This window comes from Coregonus lavaretus (assembly GCF_964263955.1).
Source record: "Coregonus lavaretus genome assembly, chromosome: 32".
In the NCBI taxonomy this organism is placed as follows: Eukaryota; Metazoa; Chordata; class Actinopteri; order Salmoniformes; family Salmonidae; genus Coregonus; species Coregonus lavaretus.
The window spans coordinates 10,986,406-11,008,630 of NC_140019.1; the positions used below are offsets into that span (position 1 = coordinate 10,986,406).

The 22,225-nt window shown below is 44.7% G+C and overlaps 1 protein-coding gene across 1 annotated transcript in view; it reads left to right on the forward strand.

Moving 5' to 3' along the window:
• Window positions 1–367: 367 nt before the first annotated feature.
• Window positions 368–22,225, forward strand: part of kcnip1a (Kv channel interacting protein 1 a) — a gene marked incomplete at both ends in the record, with an annotated part of 68,713 nt that continues 46,855 nt past the window's right edge. The window contains one exon of the mRNA XM_084150398.1: window positions 368–455. Within this exon, the coding sequence (XP_084006524.1) occupies window positions 368–455 (88 nt within the window). The remainder of the gene's footprint in view (window positions 456–22,225) is intronic.

Sequence of the window (22,225 nt, forward strand, 5' to 3'; positions counted from 1 at the left end):
TTCTGACATCAGACTTCTCTTACCAATCATATCTGTTTCTTTCTGACTCTCTCACTCTCTCCCTCTCTCACACACACTCTCTCGCTTTCTCTCAGAGACTGGGAATTGGAAAGATTTAGGGGGAAAGAGGAGGGGTATGTGACGGAGGGAGGGACGGAGGGAGAGATCGGGAAACAAAGGGTGAGATTACTGTTTTTTTCAGCCCAGGAAGAGAGATTCAGAAGAGGTCCTCCTCTGAACTGCGTATCTTCTCGAAGAAATATCTCCAAACTCCTTCGACATCAAACATAGACTGTACTTCCTGCTCCAGATCACATTAGCACCCTTGGGCCAGTCTTGGCCTGCTTTGGCCCAGCTTGGAGTCAGAATGGCGGGGTGTGCCAAGCGCTGTAAACAGGGACTGGTGAAGTTTGTCCTGTCCCTGCACAAACTCGTCACAGGGACCCTCAAAAAAGGTATGTCACCGGCCAGTGTGTGTGTGTGTGTGTGCAAGCGTGCATCCAAGGACAAGTTTGAGCATGGTCGCGTGAACATAGTGTTTATACAGTATGAAGCAGAATGTGTGTGTATGGAAGTGTATAGGGTTTAAGATGCTGTACCTGGGTTTGAGTGTCTGTTGTGGGGTTGTTGTACTGTATGTAAGTGAATGAGATTGTATGGGAGTTTGTATACAGCTGAGTACATGCGTTTGTGTGCCAGTTTGTATAGAGTTTGTACGGCATCTCATGGAAAGCTCCATCTATCCTATAGAGCAGGGATGGGCAACTCCAGTCCTCGGGGGCCTGACTGGTGTCACACTTTTGCCCCAGCCCCAGCTAACACACCTGACTCCAATAATCATGATCTTCAGTTTAGAATGCAATTTGTTTAATCAGCTGAGATGGGGAAAAAAGGTGACACCACTCCGGCCCCCGACTCTCTTTATCCATTTCTCTTTATTTGTGTCACTATCTTACTCTATCACTCTCTCTTTCACCTTTTCCTTCTCTCCCTCTCTCTTCCCCCTATCTCTGTCAGAATGATGTTCATTCATGTATAAACGAGACAAGAGATGGAGGGAGTGAGTGCTAATGGAGGAGTGATAAACGTGATAGAGCGAAGTGTGTGTGTGTGATGAATGTGTGTAATAATGTGTTGGCATGGCAACGCAATAGTGGGGCGGGGGAACACAGTGATGCTCTCACTATAGGAGGAAAAGGAAGGGGTTTATTGTTGTGATTCATTGTTTTATTGTGTGTGTGTGAGTGGTGTGTGTGTGTGTGTGTGTGTGTGTGTGTGTGTGTGTGTGTGTGTGTGTGTGTGTGTGTGTGTGTGCTCGTGTTATTGTGATTCATTATTTCATTCCACTGCCTCTATTGTTGGAGGAAAGCAGGGCAAGAGGAAGCACAAAGAGCTAAATCTCATTTACAGTACTGTACAGTACATTATGAGCCTGGAGGATATACAGCACAAGCATGCACACACACACACACACACACACACACACACACACACAAACACACACACACACACATGCACACCAACCTGGACTCAGAGGTATGATATGTTACGAATAGCTAGGTGGCTAACGCTAACATTAGCTAGGTGGCTAACGCTAACATTAGCTAGGTGGCTAATGTTAGCTAGGTTAGGCATTAAGGTTAGTGTTAGGGGAAGGGTTAGCTAACATACTAAGTAGTTGTAAGTAGTTGCAAAGTTGCTAATGAGCTAAAACGTTGTCCGTGATGAGATTCAAACAAACAACCTCGGGGTTGCTAGACGTTCGCCATATACGCCTACCCAACCACCCTACTTTCCAAACGTAACATATCATACTAATTTGAGTGTCCCGGATTAACAATTACTATGTTACGTCTAGTCTATGAGACCAGGCTGTGCACACACTTGCACAGGCATAATGCAATTTACTTTGTGCTTGGAGGGTGCAACAAACTTGATAGCACACACTAGTGGTAAAGCTGGCTCTGTACTCTGAGAGAGTGGGTAAAACTGGCCTCCAGGTCACACTGAGATGATGTCATTAGGGGGCCCTGCAGAGGTTATGTTGTGTAACAAATGGCTCCTTTAAAAGATGAAAGCACACACAGGCACACACACATACATACAAACGCATGCACACGCACACAAAAGACACATACACACACAATCATGCATGCACGAGCGCGCACACTCACACACAGTGATTAGGACATGAGGAGGAAAAGAAAGAGATCAGGGTCTGCATCATGTCAAACACACACACACACACACACACACACACACACACACACACACACACACACACACACACACACACACACACACACACACAGTCTCACTGGGCTGTCTCTGCACAGTCTCAGTGCTCCACAGGGAACAAGAGCTACATCTGTATCTATGAACATCGGATTACACAATGGTCATAAAGGCAATGGGCAAGACAGAACACCACACACATTTTGTCTTTGTAGGTATATAGATTTTTATTTTGTTCACACTGCTTTTCAATTGCTTCTTATTTCAGTTCTAATGGAGGACAGAAAGCACTATGTCTAGGGTATAATCATTAGTCCAGACAGTTGCAAACAGTTGTGTTTTGCAAAGAAAACTAAAGTTTATATTGGACAAATTCATGTAGGTCCCTCACGTTCGTTCCGTTTGCTTCTGTTTAAGAAACGTTTTGTAAAAGAATCGGAGTAATGAATACTGCCCCAGATCTGTCTGGGCTTTGGCTCACTGAGTAGTCACTGATAGAGTAACACTGACCTCTGCTGGTAGCTGTGTAGCTCTCCTATGATATGCCAGTTCCTTTCATGACCACTAGAGGTCCTGCTTATCTCATTGGTTAAATTTTTTTTACATTTTAGTCATTTAGCAGAAGCTCTTATCCAGAGCGACTTACAGTTAGTGAGTGCATACATTTTTCATACTGGCCCCCCGTGGGAAACGAACCCACAACCCTGGCGTTGCAAGCGCCATTCATCTACCAACTGAGCTACACGGGGCCCTTATTTTGTTTACTATTGGGATGAGGTGTACAGACTGCACACTCATCATTGCTTACAGGGTTTCCCAAACTCGGTCCTCGGGACCCCAAGGGGTGCACGTTTTGGTTTTTGCCCTAGCACTACACAGCTGATTCAAATAATCAACTAATCACTAAGCTTTGATCATTTGAATCAGCTGTGTAGTGTTAGGGCAAAAAACAAAATGTGCACCCTTTGGAGTCCTGAGGACCGCGTATGGGAAACGCTAGCTTACAATCATTGTCTCAAAAGAGAAATTAACAACTAAAAGGTATGTAGACCACATACATGCGCTCATTCACTCACTAATAGCCTACTGTAAGTCGTTTTGGATAAAAGCATCTGCAAAGTGGCATATGTCATTATTAATAGTATAGAAGAAGAGACCTTACTTTTTGGCCATTTCCTCTTTTTCATATTGTAAGAGCCATTTTGTGGGAAAGAAAATGTGTTGAATTGTGTGTGAAATGTATATAGAATATAACTTGGAAAATAAATATGTTGATGTTTATTGAAACCCCATTTTGTTTAGGTTATGATGACACCTGCTGGACATTTATGGTTTCACCATTTAGAGCACTATTTAAGGGGTTAATGGCAATATGGCATCAGTCAGAGGGTGGGAAGTTGGCAGAAACTAATGTTCTGTTCGAAACTGATGGCGGGTCGGCTGAAGATGAGAGCACAGAGTGAGAATGAGTGGACTACAGCCGCTAAAAAGAAAGGAAACAAAAGAGTAAAGTTATGTTTTTAGTCGGAGTGAGGGTTTAGATCAACGTTCCCTGGGAGATCCGGATGAAGTCTCTCCCTTCTCATGGAAAGCTTTATGAGATACCCTGTAAGAGCATTTGTGCACAAGCCCCTTCAGCGTTATAAATGTAAAAGTTTTGGACATGTGTCACGTGTATGCAGGTGGGAAGAATATCGTTGGCCAGCTGAGGTTATATGCTGCAACAGTGGTGGCGAACATGAGCCAGAGTTCCCGGATTGCCCTGTTAGGGTGAAGTAGACAGAGGTGGCAACCAAGGGATCCTGGTACAGTGCCTTCAGAAAGTATTCACACCCCTTTACTTTTCCCACATTTTGTTATGTTACAGCCTGAATTATAAATTGGTTTAAATTGAGATGTTGTGTCACTGGCCTACAAACAATACCCCATAATGTCAACATTTTTACAAATCAATAAAAAAATGAAAAGCTGACATGTCTTGAGTCAATAGGTATTTAACCCCTTTGTTATGTCAAGCTTAAATATGTTCAGGAGTAAACATTTGCTTAACAACTCACATAATACGTTTCATGGACTCACTCTGAGGGACCAGATAACTGTATGTGTGTGCAATGATAGGGTTTAACATGATTTTTGAATGACTAACTCATCTCTGTGTGACACTCTGGCTCCGGGACTTTTGTATTTGAGCCAGGGTGTATTTTGTTATGTTGGGTTTGGGTGTATTTTCTATGTTTGCTTTTCTGTTGGCTTCATTTCTAGGTTTGGTCTATGACTCCCAATCGGAGGTAACGAGTGTCAGCTGTCGGCTCGTTATCTCTGATTGGGAGCCATATTTAATCTGAATGTTTTCCTGTGGGAATTGTGGGTTTTTGTTCCGTTTCGGTCAGTGTAACCGTGGACTTCATGAGTCGTCTTTTGTTTGTAGTTTGAAACTTTAATTAATAAAGTCATGTTTCTAGCACACGCTGCGCCTTGGTCTCCTTCGCTCCTAGACGACCGTGACAGAAAAACCCACCCCAAGAGGACCAAGCAGCGTGTCAAGCGGCAACAGGACCCAGCTCCAAAGGATTCATGGACATGGGAGGAGATACTGGCTGGAAAGGGTCCTTGGGCACAACCGGGAGAATATCGCCGCCCTCGTGAAGAGCTGGAGGCAGCTAAAGCCGAGAGGAGGTGGTATGAGGAGGCAGCACGGAGTCGAGGCTGGAAGCCCGTGGGTACTACCCAAAAATTTCTTGGGGGGGGGCTTAAAGGGAGTGTGGCGAAGTCAGGTAGGAGACCTGCGCCTACTCCCTGGACTTACCGTGGAGAGCGAGAGTACGGGCAGACACCGTGTTACGCAGTAGAGCGCATGGTGTCTCCTGTACGCAGGCATAGCCCGGTTCGGTACATTCCAGCTCCACGTATCGGCCGGGCTAGATTGAGCGTTGAGCCGGATGTCATGAAGCCGGTCCAACGCATCAGGCCACCAGTGCGTCTCCTCGGGCCGGCTTACATGGCACCAGCCTTACGCATGGTGTCCCCGGTTCGCCTACATAGCCCGGTGCGGGTTATTCCTCCTTCCCGTACTGGTCGGGCGACGGGGAGCATACAACCAGGTAAGGTTGGGCAGGCTCAGTGCTCAATGGAGCCAGTAAGCCTGCACGGTCCGGTATTTCCGGCGCCACCTCCCCGCTCCAGCCCAGTACCACCAGTGCCTACACCACGCACCAAGCCTCCTGTGTGTCCCCAGAGTCCTGTGCGTCCTGTTGCTGCTCCCCACACTAGCCCTGAGATGCGTGTCCTCAGCCCGGGACCACCAGTTCCGGCACCACGCACCAGGCCTATAGTGCGTCTCGGCCGGCCAGAGTCTGCCGTCTGCCCAACGGCGCCTGAACTGCCCGTCTGCCCAACGGCGCCTGAACTGCCCGTCTGCCCAACGGCGCCTGAACTGCCTGTCTGCCCAACGCCGTCTGAACTGTCCGTCTGCCAAGCGCTGCATGAACTGCCCGTCTGTACTGAGCCTGCAAAGCCGCCCGTCTGCCATGAGCCTTCAGAGCCGTCCGCCAGACCGGAGCCGCTAAAGCCTTCCGCCAGACAGGAGCCGCTAGAGCCTTCCGCCAGACAGGATCAGCCAGAGCCTTCCGCCAGACAGGATCAGCCAGAGCCTTCCGCCAGACAGGATCAGCCAGAGCCTTCTGCCAGACAGGATCAGCTAGAGCCTTCCGCCAGCCATGAGCAGCCAGATTCGTCAGCCTGCCATGAGCAGCCAGATTCGTCAGCCGGCCATGAGCAGCCAGATCCGTCAGCCAGCCATGAGCAGCCAGATCCTTCAGCCAGCCATGAGCAGCCAGATCCGTCGGCCAGCCATGAGCAGCCAGATCCGTCGGCCAGCCATGAGCAGCCAGATCCGTCAGCCAGCCATGAGCAGCCAGATCCGTCAGCCAGCCATGAGCAGCCAGATCCTTCAGCCAGCCATGAGCAGCCAGATCCGTCGGCCAGCCATGAGCAGCCAGATCCGTCGGCCAGCCATGAGCAGCCAGATCCGTCAGCCAGCCATGAGCAGCCAGATCCGTCAGCCAGCCATGAGCAGCCAGATCCTTCAGCCAGCCATGAGCCGTCCAGCCAGGATCCGCCAGAGCCAGCCAGCCAGGATCCGCCATTGAGTCCGGTGCTGTCCCTTAGCCCGGTGCTGCCCCTTATCCTGGTGCTGCCCCTTAGTCCGGTGCTGCCCCTTAGTCCGGTGCTGCCCCTTAGTCCGGTGCTGCCCTTTAGTCCGGTGCCGCCCCTTAATCCAGTGGGGTTTAGTGGGGGGGTGGTCATGTGGAGGAGGCTACGGAAGCAGATAGTGACTAAGGTGGGGTGGGGACCACGACCAGGGCCAGAACCGCCACCGGGGACAGACGCCCACCCAGACCCTCCCCTAGACTGTATGCTGGTGCGCCCGGAGTTCGCACCTTTAGGGGGGGGTACTGTGACACTCTGGCTCCGGGACTTTTGTATTTGAGCCAGGGTGTATTTTGTTATGTTGGGTTTGGGTGTATTTTCTATGTTTGCTTTTCTGTTGGCTTCATTTCTAGGTTTGGTCTATGACTCCCAATCGGAGGTAACGAGTGTCAGCTGTCGGCTCGTTATCTCTGATTGGGAGCCATATTTAATCTGAATGTTTTCCTGTGGGAATTGTGGGTTTTTGTTCCGTTTCGGTCAGTGTAACCGTGGACTTCATGAGTCGTCTTTTGTTTGTAGTTTGAAACTTTAATTAATAAAGTCATGTTTCTAGCACACGCTGCGCCTTGGTCTCCTTCGCTCCTAGACGACCGTGACACTCTGTATCACATACATACAATTATCTGGTCCCTCAGTCGAGCAGTGAATTTCAAACACAGATTCAACCACAAAGACCAGGGAGGTTTTCCAATGCCTCGCAAAGAAGGGCACCTATTGGTAGATGAGTAAAATACAAAAAAGCAGACATTGAATATCCCTTTGAGCATGGTGAAGTTATTAATTACACTTTGGATGGTGTATCAATACACCCAGTCACTACAAAGATACAGGCGTCCTTCATAACTCGGTTGCCGGAGAAGAAGGAAACCTACAGGGATTTCACCATGAGGCCAATGGTGACTTTAAAACAGTTACATACAGAGATTAATGGCTGTGATAGCAAATATACACTGGAGTTGCTTACCAAGACAACACTGAATGTTACTGAATGGCATAGTTACAGTTTTGACTTAAATCTTGAAAATCTACGGTAAGACTAGAAAATGGCTGTCTAGCAATGATCAACAACTATCTAGACAGAGATTGAAGAATATGTTTAAAGAATAATGTGCAAATATTGTACAATCCAGATGTGCAAAGCTCTTAGAGACTTACCCAGAAAGACTCACAGCTGTAATTGCTGCAAAGCTGATTCTAACATGTATTGACTCGGGTGTGTGAATACTTATGTAAATTAGATATTTGTGTATTTAATTTTCAATACATTTGCAAAGATTTCTAAAAACATGTTTTCACATTGTCATTATGGTGTATTGTGTTTTTTAATCCATTTTGATTTCAGACGTGAAATAAATCAAGGGGAATTAATTATTTCTGAAGGCACTGCATGTGAAAAAGGTGGACTTTGTAACATTTATTGTAATGAACATAAACTGCACAGCACAAACGAAGAAGAAATCTGTGCAGCAGAACGTTTTTTGGGAGGCATTGCAAGAAATCCTGTTGAATGTTCCGTCCCTCACAGGCCCCTGAGCCTGTGTAGGAATGTGACTTGAATTGGAATGTGACTGAAGGAGTGGGATGGGTTTTTAAGGTGTCTATTTTTGTATTTTGTATGATGTCTGTTTTTTCCCCTTTCCTACAAATGATATTTTTTATATCCTTTACCACCAGGACAGTGAGATGAATCCGGCTGCAGCTCGGCAGCAACCTGTGACTAAAACTAGCATGTCACTAAAACTAGCCTGTCACTAAAACCAATACTATCGCCATCTACTGGCCGTGGTTAATCCCTACCTAGGGTTGTAAAACTCTACAAACTTTTCAATAAATTCCTTGGTTTTCCCGAAATCCCGATTGGAACATTCCTGGAATCAGGAGGGAATAAGCAGGAAATCCGGAAGCCTCCAAACAGGATTTCTGGAAAACAAATGAATTTATTGAAAGTTCCTGGAATTTTGCAACCCTATCCCTACCATATACGGTACATGTGAATTCCTTTTCTATCCTAGATTCCTTTCCTCCTTTTCCATGCATCCTTTCCTTCTTGCTTTCATTTCCTCTCTACTGGCCATGCTTAATCCCTACGACATACATGTGAACTCCTCCTTTTCTTTCTTAGATTCCTTTCCTCCTTCCCTTGCTCCCTTTCCTTTATTCCTTTCCTAGCTCCCTTTTGCTCCTTTCCTAACTTCCTTTCCTCTCTACTGGCCGTAGTTAATCCCTACCACATACATTTGAACTCCTCCTTTTCTTTCCTAGATTCCTATCCTTTACTCCTTTTCTTTCCTAGATTACTTTCTTCTTTCCTCGCTCCATTTCCTTTCCTCCTTTCCTAGCTTCCTTTCCTCCTTTCTTAGCTTCCTTTTCTTTCCTACCCTACCTCCCTTTCCTCTCCACCTTCCCTATCTCTTTTACTTTCCTAGCTTAGTTTCCTTCTTTCCTTTAATCTCTACTGGCCGTGGTTAATCGTAGGAAAGGAAGAAAGGAAAGGACACTAGGAAAGGAGGAAAAAAATCTAGGAAATGAAAGGAGGAAGAAAAGGGAGCGAGGAAAGGAGCTAGGAAAGGAGAGATAGGGAAGGTGGTGAGGAAATTGAGGTAAGGAAGCTAGGAAAGGTGGAAAGGAGCTAGGAAAGGCGATAAAGGAAGGGAGATAGGGATGGAGGGGAGGTAGGAAAGGAAGCTAGGAAAGAAGGAAAGGAGGCTAGGAAAGCAAACTAGGAAATTAGGAAAAGAAAGAGAGCTAGGAAAGGATGAAAGGAATCTAGAAAAGGAAGAAGGAAAGAAAGCTAGGAAAAGAGAGCAAGGAAACGTAAGGATAAGGAAAATGAGATAGGGAAGGAGGAGATGAAATGGAGGTAGGGCGGAAAGGAAGCTAGGAAAGGAGGAAAGGAAGCTAGGAAAGGAAGAAGGAAAGGAAGTTAGGAAATCAGGCAAATAAGTTAGGAAAGGAATGGTAGCGGGGAAAGGAGGAAAAATTATCAAGGGAAACTCGGTCAGGCAGTAACGGTTCGTGGGTAAAATTACTGAGGAAGCCAAGCCAGGAAACAAAGCCATATTACAACCTACGTGTTGTGATAATTGCGTTATTTTGCTCTATAATTTATCCTGTTAGTTCAACATAATCAAATCACCTATGCTTAGTCTAATACAGTGACAAGTAAAATTAACAAAAAACGATTTAAACCAATCAACATAATTAAGCTACAGAGACAGAAGGCCACTGTTTTCTCACGGATGCTTTCTCCGGTGAGATACATTCAGCCTCTTGTGAATTGAAGGAAATTTTGAAACAGAGTGACAAAATATATATTTATATATTCTGGGGGAAGCCTGGCTTCCCTTGGCATCAATGAATACAAGCCACTGCACATAACACACGGAACAATTTGAAGAGTTGCAGGAAATTAGCTTTAAAACAGCAAAAAAATTCTCTACCCCATGCAAAATGTGTAGAATTGTGGGAAATCTCCACCAACAAGAGGGGTGTGAACAGTTTGGGGTTGCATGGGTTGTGAGGTGGGGGTTTGTTACTATGCTGATAAATGACAATATCCATCCGGACCTTTGCCACCTAGTAAATATGTATGACCAGACATTCTCAAATAGTACTTGAGTACCCCTGCCATAGAATAAGAAGTCAGATAATTGCCACAGGTGAAATTGGCTGCAGTGTTGTAAAGTAATTAAGTAAAAATACTTGAAAGTACTACTTAAGTAGTTTTTTGGGGTATCTGTACGTTACTTTACTATTTATATTTTTGACAACTTTTACTTCCACTTCACTCTATTTTTAAAGAAAAGTATGTACTTTTTACGCCATACATTTTTCCCTGACACCCAAAAGTACTCGTTACATTTTGAATGCTTAGCAGGACAGGAAAATTGTCTAATTCACACACTTATCAAGAGAACATCCCTGGTCATCCCTACTGCCTCTGATCCGGTGGACTCACTAAACACATGCTTCGTTTGTAAATTATGTCTGAGTGTTGGAGCTTGCTCCTGGCTATCTGTAAATTTAAAAAACAAGAAAATGCTGCCTTCTGATTTGCTTAATATAAGGAATTTGAAATGATTTATACTTTTACTTTTGATACTTAAGTATTTAAGCAATTACATTTACTTTTGATACCTAAGTATATTTAAAACCAAATACTTTTAGACTTTTACTACTCAAGCAGTATTTTACTGGGTGACTTCCACTTTTACTTCAGCCATTTTCTATTAAGGTATCTTTACTTTTACTGAAGTATGACAATTGGGTACCTTTTCCCCACCACTGACTGGCTGTAATAGAACAGGTGAAACTGGGTGTAATAGAACAGGTGAAACCGTGTCCTTTTATTTTTCGCATCCTGACATATCTTTCGATTTACCATTTTGCTGGATCTTTTTTGCTTTTACCATCATTACTACATTGTTACTGCTGTATGTACAATGTATTACCATTCTAGAGTTAGGGTTAGAGCTAGGGTTACCGCTGTAAGTACAGGGTTACAATTGTACCTGGGCATGGTATCTCTGTATATCTCAGCCCCTGAAATGTCCTGTCATTATGCCATGTCCCTCTAGTGAACAGCAGAGGGCGATAGAAGTTTAATTCTGATTCATGATAGTCCACTGAATCACATTGGCTGCTATTGATAAAATAGAAGAGATCAGTCTGCCTATAATGTTGATGGAGGCTTTATTCTTATCATCACAAAGTATTGGTGATAAAGCGATTTGGCACAAACCATTATTGACACTGATTGATAGATGGAGAGATGTAACAAGTTCACAGGGTCCTTCCTCTCTCCCTATTCCTCCCGCTTTAGGTGTTCTTCAGAAGAGCCTAATTAAAAATGAACTGCATCATTCAACTGCCTCTGGCCTTCCTTGAAGTCAAGGAGTGGTGGCCATGAGGGGTGGTTGTGCTTTTGTATTCAAAGAGGAAGAAAGAGAGACCTGGGAAAGAGAAACAGAGATAGAGAAAAAAGGAGATGAAGAGAGAGAGTGAATGCGTGTGTGTATGTGTACTGCACCTCAGTGTGTAATGCACGAGGCTGGAGCTAAAAATGCTGTCATATCACTTTCTCTGCTCCACAGGGGATCTACTGCATCTTTAACAAGAAATATAATGCATAATAATTCCTCAGGCAGCTAGCTCTGGGGTGAAGCTGTCCCTTCCAACACCGTTATCAATCCATACACTGCATAACAGTACCATCTATTTCCCTTATATCACCTCAATGGAGTTTTTAATATTTCTCAATGGAAGGTGTATACAGAAGGTTATATGAGGTCAGATTATGGTTTGGGAATTGATTATTAACCAAAGATGTTTCTTTTTTTTGTGACCAACTTTTTATTTAGTTTGGTCATTTTTTTCCCTTCGGAATATCAAATAAATTAATATAAAGATAACCTCGCCCCATCCCCCCCTCAGTCCCCATCCACTCGCCTGCAATCTCCCTCCCCACCTGGAAACCATGCTTCCTACCCCTTCCTATTCCACCCAGCAACCAAGGTTGCTTATCAGTCCCCCTTCCACCCATCCATCCTGAGTGTCCCCTTAGATTCCCCCCAAACAGGTTTCCCTCAATAATTTCCCTGTATTTAGTGCCATCCATCATTCCTTCAATTCTGACCAGTTTCCCAGTCCCTGCCGATGGAAAAACATCCCCACAGCATGATGCTGCCACCACCATGATTCACTGTGGGGATGGTGTTCTCGGGGTGATGAGAGGTGTTGGGTTTACGCCAGACATAGCGTTTTCCTTGATGGCCAAAAAGCTCAATTGTAGTTTCATCTGACCAGAGTACCTTCTTCCATATGTTTGGGGAGTCTCTCACATGCCTTTTGGTGAACACCAAACGTGTTTGCTTATTTCTTTCTTTAAGAAAGGTTTTTTTTCTGGCCACTCATCCGTAAAGCCCAGCTCTGTGGAGTGTATGGCTTAAAGTGGTCCTATGGACAGATACTCTAATCTCAGCTGTGGAGCTTTACAGCTCCTTCAGGGTTATCTTTGGTCTCTTTGTTGCCTCTCTGATTAATGCCCTCCTTGCCGGGTCTGTGAGTTTTGGTCGGCGGCCCTTTCTTGGCAGGTTTGTTGTGGTGCCATATTCTTTCAATTTTTTAATAATGGTGCTCCATGGTGCCGCTTGCTTGATGGTGCCCCTTGCTTAGTGGTGTTGCAGACACTGGGGGCTTTCAGAACAGGTGTATATATACTGAGATCATGTGACAGATGATGTGACACTTAGATTGCACACAGGTTGACTTTATTTAACTAATTATGTGACTTCTGAAGGTAATTGGTTGCACCAGATCTTATTTAGGGGCTTCATAGCAAAGGGGGTGAATACATACAGTATGCACCCACCACTTTTCCGTTATTTATTTGTTAGAATTTGTTGACACAAGTTATTTTGTTAATTTCACTTCACCAATTTGGACTATTTTGTGTATGTCCATTACATGAAATCCAAATAAAAATCCATTTAAATTACAGGTTGTAATGCAACAAAATAGGAGAAACGCCAAGAGGGATGAATACTTTTGCAAGGCACTGTATTTGTCCAGGCCTCAATTGTTCCTTGACTAGCACCATTCATTCTCGCTGTAGATAGTTATAATGTTATAACTTCTAATAGTAACTGTATCCACTTGTTAACTGGGAGAGAGTGAGGTGGTTGCCATCTTAGAGTAAAAAAAAAAATCCAGCAGTAATCTTCTCTGATTGATTGAGAGATTCAAGGGGCTATCACTGTTAATCAGAGGTGGGACCAAGTCACTATTATTCGAGTCACAAGCAAGTTTCAAATCACAAGGTCCAAGTCTCAAGTCGAGTCCCAAGTAGAACGGGCCCAGTCTCGAGTCAAGTCCAAATCGTGCTTTCAAGTCATGTTCTCAAGTCAAGTAAAAAGAAAACATCTATACAGGCAATGACTTGTTCAACTACAAATCTTTGTCTATTTATTGAGGTTACAAGACAGCCCTTTTCATTATTTTGTCTACAACACATTGATTTGATTATGTAATAATTAATTTTAACAACAAATTCCAAATGCAAGCTTCATAAGTAAATTATCAATTTCAAGCCATTTTTACATACCAAAAGACCAGTAGGCCTGTGCTAGTAAATGTTGCTTGATGCCCCATTGCTGGTGACCTTGCAAAGTAAACGGTTTATATTATTGATCACAAAACAATTTTGGGAGCTGCATACTCATTTATGGCAATCCTCTCTCCCTACAATTTGACGTTTGCGCTGCACCCGATCCTATAGCTGTACAGAAAATCAGTAATCTGTTTGCTAAATCAGTGGTTTTCAAACTTTTTGACCTGCGACCGCCAAAAATGAGTGGTTCAAAGCGTGCGACTCTCGTGCACGCACATGCACGAGCCCATAGGGCGAACATGCACGCCCAATCGCGGCGCAAATGTAAAATGTAATTACAGCCAGAAACGGTGATGCGTTTTCAAAACACATGACACAGAAATAAACTGCTTTTTTCACCTGCATTTTGAGGTGAAAGTCATTCTTGTTAGCAGACAATATCAACTAGGGCTATATCATGTCACATTGTCACTTCACTGGAGTCAAGAGCAAGTAAATTTAGGATCATACGTCCTACCTGTATGCAGTGGAGGTTGCAGGATTGGATGGAAAGCATGATCTGTCTGTAGCCTTTTTCTTCCTCACAAATATAGTAATTAATTCGCCAGGATATGTTACATCTTCATCCCATAAGTATTGAAAGTAGTGATATCGTTAGACATAATATAGTCAGTACCACCACTGAGGTATATAATTATAACCCACACAAACTAGGCCTATCTGAAATATGAAAATGATCAATGAAATCACCAGGTAGCCTATTGTTGTGGCAAATATGCTAAACGGTTCTTTATAAGGATAATATTAACGTAAGTAGGTTACTCTGTTTTTGCCAGGCAAAACCGGAGAATATTAAACAAGTGCTACTCCTGAGTGGTGCAGTGGTCTAAGGCACTGCATCGCAGTGCTAACTGTGCCACTAGAGATCCTGGTTCGAATCCAGGCTCTGTCGCAGCCGGCCGCGACCGGGAGACTCATGGGCGGCGCACAATTGGCCCAGCGTCGTCCAGGGTAGGGGAGGGAATGGCCGGCAGGGATGTAGCTCAGTTGATAGAGCATGGCGTTTGCAACGCCAGGGTTGTGGGTTCGATTCCCACGGGGGGCCAGTATAAAAAGATATGTATTCACTAACTGTAAGTCGCTCTGGATAAGAGCGTCTGCTAAATGACTAAAATGTAAATGTAAATGATATCAGTAAGGGTACGGATTCCACATTTGGACCATTGGGGGGATGCAAAAAGGCCGCCCTCCAGATCGCAAGGCATTATTGTGAAATATTGTGGTATGGGCATGCCATTTAAATTCCCAGTTACATTGTTTTTCAATTTTGTGTGAGCAATAATACGACCAAAGCGTAATTTATATTGTTTAATGGATATATCAGTGAAGACCACCTCTTCCAGGGCAATGGGATACACCATATTTCTCTCTATACTCAGCCAGGGGGCAGAAGAATCATGTCTAAACCAATTTAGGATAGGGCGAAATGCTAGAGCCTGAAAATACAATTTAAAGGTTGGTACGGATAGTCCTCCTACATCTTTCCCTCTTTGTAAAAGTATAAATATTATCCGGGATCGTTTACCTTGCCATATACTGTACATTTTGAAACCGCACTATGAATTTGATCCCAATAGCCAGGAGGGGGAGCCATAGTAAGCATTGAACTACAAAAATTCAGCCATGCCAATATATTCATTTTGACAATAGATATTCTGCCGGTTGAAGCAACTGGAATATTATTCCATCTACTGAGGTCAGATTGAATTTATTTGAGCATTCTGTTAACGCTTCTGGCAATGGTTTTATCTAAAGAAGGAAATATGTCTACTCCCAAATATTTAAAATGGGAAATGATTGGGATTCCATAAGTAGAGATGGAGTCCTACATCGGGGTCTTGAGAGGCAGTAGGGCTGATTTGGTTAAATACATTTTAGAACTTGAGATGAAGCTGAATTTATCTATGATCTTCAATGTGTTTGGGAGCAATTGAAATATATTGTCTAGATACAGTAAAATATTGTCTGCGTATAATGATATGAAATCATCTTTCTCTCTCTCTCTCTCTCTCTCTCTCTCTCTCTCTCTCTCTCTCTCTCTCTCTCTCTCTCTCTCTCTCTCTCTCTTTATTTTAATAAATGCTTTATTTATTGGCATGGAGTAATAATAACATATATCAACAGAAACAATTATACATGGAAAATAATACACAAAAGTAAACAAACAGCAACAATTGAGAAATTCAATCTACAAGGGCTCATGTGTATGAGAAGGCGGGAGCTATTTTATGACATGCCAGGACATAATCTGCAGCAAGATCTACTGTTTCTGTCACACCCTGGCTCGGGGACTCATTATGTTGAGCCAGGGTGTGTTCATTCTATGTTTTCTGTTTCTTCGGTGGGTGTTCTAGGTTGTCGATTTTCTATGTTTGCCGGTGTGACTCCCAATCAGAGGCAACGAGTGTCAGCTGTCGGCTGGTTGTCTCTGATTGGGAGCCATATTTAATCTGTCGGTTTTTCCTTTGGTTTTGTGGGTTCTTGTTTCGAGTTAGTTTAGTTTCACCGTGTACTGTCACGTTATCGTCTTTGTTTGTTTTGATCGTGTTTCACTTATTAAAGAATATGTTTGCTTGCAACGCTGCGCCTTGGTCTCCCTTATTAGACGATCGTGACAGAAGAACCCACCAAAACTGGACCAAGCAGCGTGAAGAGGAGAGAGGAAGGACCTGGGATCAGGGGAGTAGGAGTTTCGGCTGGGCCACGCTAAGTGAAGAGGAGAGAGGCTGGTCTATGAAGCAATGGATCGAGAGTCTGGCGAGAGCTGGGGAGGAGAGAACCCCAGAAATTTTTTAGGGGGGGGGCTCACGATGTGGACGACGGGGCAGCAGGAGGCCGCGATGGAGCGGTCCAGCGGGTGTGAAGAGGAGGCCGCCAGGTTAAGGGGGCCACTGGTCACAGAGGAGAGGGAAAGTGTGGAGGCACGGCGAGAGGTACTGGGGTGTGTTACCAGTCCGGTCCGGCCCGTTCCTGATCCCTGCGTAGGGCCAGTGGTGTGTGTCCCCAGTACGGTCTGGCCTGTTCCTGTTCCTCGCATCGAGCCTGTGGTGCGTGTCGTCAGCCCGGCCCGGCCTGTTCCTGCTTCCCGCATCGAGCCTGTGGTGCGTGTCGTCAGCCCTGTCCGGCTCGTTCCTGCTCTCCGCACCAAGTCTGTGGTGCGCGTCGCCAGCCCGGCCCGGCCTGTTCCTTCTCCCCGCACCAAACCTGTGGTGCGCGTCGCCAGCCCGGTCCGGCCTGTTCCTGCTCCCCGCACCAAGTCTGTGGTGCGTCTCGTCAGCCCTGTCCGGCTCGTTCCTGCTCTCCGCACCAAGTCGGTGGTGCGCGTCGCCAGCCCATTCCGGTCCATTCCTGCTCCACGCACCAAGCCAGGGGTGTGTATCGTCAGCCCGGTCCGGTCCGTTCCTGTTCCACGCACCAAGCCAGGGGCGCGTGTCGTCAGTCCGGATCCGGCCAGCGGGGCTAGACAGGACCAGGAGTACTTTGGGGGGTTGGAGAGGAAGTGGGGATCAAGCCCGGAGCCGGAGCCGCCGCCGAGGAGGAATGCCCACCCAGCCCTCCCCTGTTTTGCTCGTATTTAGGCGCGGTCGCAGTCCGCGCCTTTAGGGGGGGGTACTGTCACACCCTGGCTCGGGGACTCATTATGTTGAGCCAGGGTGTGTTCATTCTATGTTTTCTGTTTCTTCGGTGGGTGTTCTAGGTTGTCGATTTTCTATGTTTGCCGGTGTGACTCCCAATCAGAGGCAACGAGTGTCAGCTGTCGGCTGGTTGTCTCTGATTGGGAGCCATATTTAATCTGTCGGTTTTTCCTTTGGTTTTGTGGGTTCTTGTTTCGAGTTAGTTTAGTTTCACCGTGTACTGTCACGTTATCGTCTTTGTTTGTTTTGATCGTGTATCACTTATTAAAGAATATGTTTGCTTGCAACGCTGCGCCTTGGTCTCCCTCATTAGACGATCGTGACAGTTTCAACGTTTTCTCCAAACAAAATGCAGATTTTCTCCTCAACAGGCAGTTCAAGAAATCCTGCAATTATTTCTTTAAATTTCACACACGCAACCACATTAGAACACTGGCATAAAATACCTCTGATTGAGTTGTATTTTCAGCAGTGGAGTAGGAAATGCTGCTCAATCTCTAGTTCACCCAACCCCAGTGGCGACCCGTCATTCAGGGAAGGTGGGGCAGAGCTAAAAATGGGGTGGGGTGGGGCGGGCTTGCCTGTTTTGCATGTTATTTTGGCATTAATATGTGTCACATATCAGTTTGCAAACAATGTAAAATAAAATAATCAATCATTGAGTTAATAAAGCCACATACAAACATGGTCTTGTTTTTGCTTTCTTGAGTAAGGCAGCTCCAAAATGCAGGTGCTTCAGCCTAGCTCAGTGCTTTCTGTGGTGGTAGGGCAGCCAGGGGAAAATACGGAGCGTAGGGGTTGGTAATGTTCTCTAGTTGCGCTGTGATTGGCTCAGTGTTCTGTCACTCATGGGGCGACTACGTTACCGCCAAGTCTAAGGGTAGAGCAAAAATATTCAAGCCCCTTGGGTGCTGCCATAGAGTTACATTAGAAGTGCCCATCCAAGAAGGCTCAAGGTCATTGGCCACAGATAAAATTATGTCAAATCACGTTATTTCTACAGTAGCTTTGATTGGTCTGATCATGTCAACATCATATTTTCAAAATGTTAGCTAGCAGTCATCATCATGAATCAAGTCGATAACCTACTGGCAAATCCTTTTTACTCCTTGTCAATGAAGATAAATAATGAACATACATTATGGATAAAATGTATCGGTGCTCATCGGCCATTGGACATAAACATTACACAAGTTAGAAATCGCAAATTCAACAATGAGTGGTTTGGAAGGAATCAGTGGCTAACTGCAAGCAATGTAAAGCAATAACTAGCCTGCTATTCAGTGGAGTGGCTGTGTGGTCCCAAGTCTGGGTTTAAGGGTCTCTTTTCCAAGCTTAAAATGATAAACATTCAACATTGACCATGCTGTCAATGAAGAATGATTTGTGCCGCGCTCAAAACAACTGTTAACTTGGAACTGGGAATCTTCATTGAGTTCAAGACAACTGGGAACTCGGGGAAAAAACTAGCTCCGACTGGGAAAAACGTTTTGAACGGTCATCCAACTCGTAATTGTAAGTCGGGAACTCGGGCCTCTTTCTAGAGCTATGACCTGAAGATCACTGACGTCATCATGATTCAACCTTGTTTTTTTCAGAGTTCCCAGTTGTCTTGAAATCACCATAAATCCAGAGGATGCCAGACTTTGATGCCAAACTTTGATGACAAAATTTGCCCACAAAGGACCGCCGCGCCACCTTCCTGTTCAAGTGAGCACAGCACAACAAGTTGAGTCCAAAAAAGTATTGTATGCTGCTGCATAAATTATGTAATATGCCAGGGAGATATGTATACTGTAGCTAAGAAAGTAAAACTAAGTATATGTTGTGTAGTAAGCTGTTAGTAGCCCATGTGCCTCACCCTAATCATTTGGTCTATTTTCCCCTCTTAATTTCACCTACTGTTCTGACTTGGTGGTGCACATATAGCCCATAGCCTGTTTTAGAGAAATGTAATCATCGAATATTGCAAGAGCTTTCATTGTCTGCTTACAGTGCATTCGGAAAGTATTCAGACCCCTTGACTTTTTCCACATTTTGTTACGTTACAGCCTTATTCTAAAATGGATTAAAAATAAATAAATCATCAGCAATCTACACACAATACCCCATAATGACAAAGCAAAAAACAGTATTTTAAATTTGAGCAAATTTATTAAATATAATAAACAGTAATACCTTATTTACATAAGTATTCAGACCCTTTGCTAAGAGAATCGAAATTGAACTCTGGTGCATCCTGTTCTCATTGATCATCCTTGATGTTTCTACAACTTGATTGGAGTCCACCTATGGTAAATTCAATTGATTGGACATGATTTGGAAAAGTACACATCTGTCTATATATGGTCCCACAGTTGACAGTGCATGTCACAGCAAAAACCAAGCCATGAGGTCGAAGGAATTGTCTGTAACGCTCCAAGACAGGATTGTGTCGAGGCACAGATCTGGGGAAGGGTGCCAAAAACTTCCTGCAGCATTGAAGGTCCCCAAGAACACAGTGGCCTCCATCATTCTTAAATGGAAGAAGTTTGGAACCACCAAGGGTCTTCCTAGAGCTGGCCGCCCGGCCAAACTGAGCAATCGTGGGAGAAGGGCCTTGGTCAGGGAGGTGAGCAACAACTTGATGGTCACTCTAGCAGAGCTGTAGAGTTCCTCTGTGGAGATGAGAGAAACTTCCAGAAGGACAACCATCTCTGCAGCACTCCACCAATCAGGCCTTTATGGTAGAGTGGCCAGACGGAAGCCACTCCTCAGTAAAAGGCACATGACAGCCCGCTTGGTGTTTGCCAAAAGGCACCTAAAGACCATGAGAAACTAGATTCTCTGGTCTGATGAAATCAAGATTGAACTCTTTGGCCTGAATGCCAAGCGTCACGTCTGGAGGAAACCTGGCACCATCCCTACAGTGAAGCATGGTAGCGGTAGCATCATGCTGTGGGGATGTTTTTAAGCGGCAGGGACTGGGAGACTAGTCAGGAATGAGGCAAAGATGAACGGAGCAAAGTACAGAGAGATCCTTGATGAAAACCTGCTCCAGAGCTCTCAGGACCTCAGACTGGGGCGAAGGTTCAACTTCCAACTGGACAATGACCCTAAGCACACAGCCAAGACAACACAGGAGTGGCTTCGAGACAAGTCTCTGAATGTCCTTGAGTGGCCCAGCCAGAGCCCGACCTTGAACCCAATTGAACATCTCTAGAGAGACCTGAAAATAGCTGTGCAGCAACGCTCCCCATCCAACCTGACAGAGCTTGTGAGGATCTGCAGAGAAGAATGGGAGAAATGTCCCAAATGCAGGTGTGCCAAGCTTGTAGCGACATACCCAAGAAGACTTGATGATGTAATCGGTGCCAAAGGTGCTTCAACAAAGTACTGAGTAAAGGGTCTGAATATTTATGTAAATGTGATATTTCCGTTTTTTATTTGTAATAAATTAGCAAACATTTCTATAAACTTGTTTTTGCTTTTGTCATTATAGGGTATTGTGTATAGATTGATGAGTGAAAAAAACAATTTTATCAATTTTAGAATAAGGCTGTACCGTAACAAAATGTGGAAAAAATGAAGGGTTCTGAATACTTTCCGAAGGCCCCCTTTATTTATCCTACGGTTCTGACTTGGTGTACAGGGATAACACTGTAAGAACGGCCCATGTTCTGAATTCTGTCGCTGTACATTTCAAAAGTGCTGAACAAATTATATTGACTACGTCTGTCCTAGCTCGCTCATTAATGTCTTAATCGAAATTACAGGTTGCCTCTTATTCGCTTGTCGTCCCCTTATGCCATAGTTTATACATCTCAGTTGTCAGCCATCTCATCTAAGTTTTCTTTAAAGGCAGTAAATGAGGCTGAATTAACTGTTTCGCTGCCAGACAAGGCTCCGCTTATAGCCAGGTGTAGCAGTGGTAAGGTGCTGGGATTGTTGTTGAGACTCTGTTGTTGGGACAGCTTTGTGTAGGCCCTAACAGTTTGTGAGCACCGTTTGTCACCGTTATAGTCCAATTAATGTATTGTTTAGTGTTGTGTAATGGCTTTGCTGGCATTCATCCCACTTATAATTTTTTTGCCCCACCAATATTTATGTTCTAAAATCACCACTGCCCAACCCACAGTGCTTACATAGTCTTTCTTCTCTGACCTTCCATGTTTCTCCCTCTCTTGCTCTCGGTCTCCCTCAATGTCCTTTAATGTTCTGGTCATTTGTCAACCTTGCTGTTTGTGTTTCTATCTCCACTTAATCTGCCTAGAGTGGCTTAGTGTTTGACTGTGCCAAACTGCTTCATACTGAATTGAATTGTACTTTATTGCTCCTCAAGTACGAATACAAACACGAATACACTGCCTTCAACATTTTCATGTGCACTCTTAGAAAAAAAGGTGCTTTCTAGAACCTAAGAGGGTTCTTCGGCTGTCCCCATAGGAGAACCCTTTGAAGAACCCTTTTTGGTTACCGGTATAACCCTTTTGAATTCCATGTAGAACCCTATCCACAGAGAATTCTACCTGGAACCAAAAAGGGTTCTACCTGGAACCAAAAAGGGTTCTCCTATGGGGACAGCCGAAGAACACTTTTGGAACCCTTTCTTCTAAGAGTGTACACCGAATAGCAGGGGAATAATATCATTTTAATGTGTTGGGCTGTTTATTTCAGGAAGCAACAAAGAGATCAACTAAAGCAACACAAGCAGGCTAGCACTGCTTTATCTTTCCACTTCAGTATGTTACAAGCTCAGTGGTGTGGCCCTGTGGTCGTGTGCTAGAGTAGCTGGTGCTGAATGGCTGGCTGTGTGAGCTTTGTTGCTGCCCTGCCTGACATGTCTGATCAGACACACTGTTTTGTATTCCTTGCAACCCTCCTGTGCATTCCAGGGAGATGGAGAGAGAGAGAGAGAGAAAGAGTGTGTGTGTGCTGCTCCTCTGTGTGAGGGTGGATCTAAAATGCCGTCATATCACTTTCACTGAGCCAGAGAGAC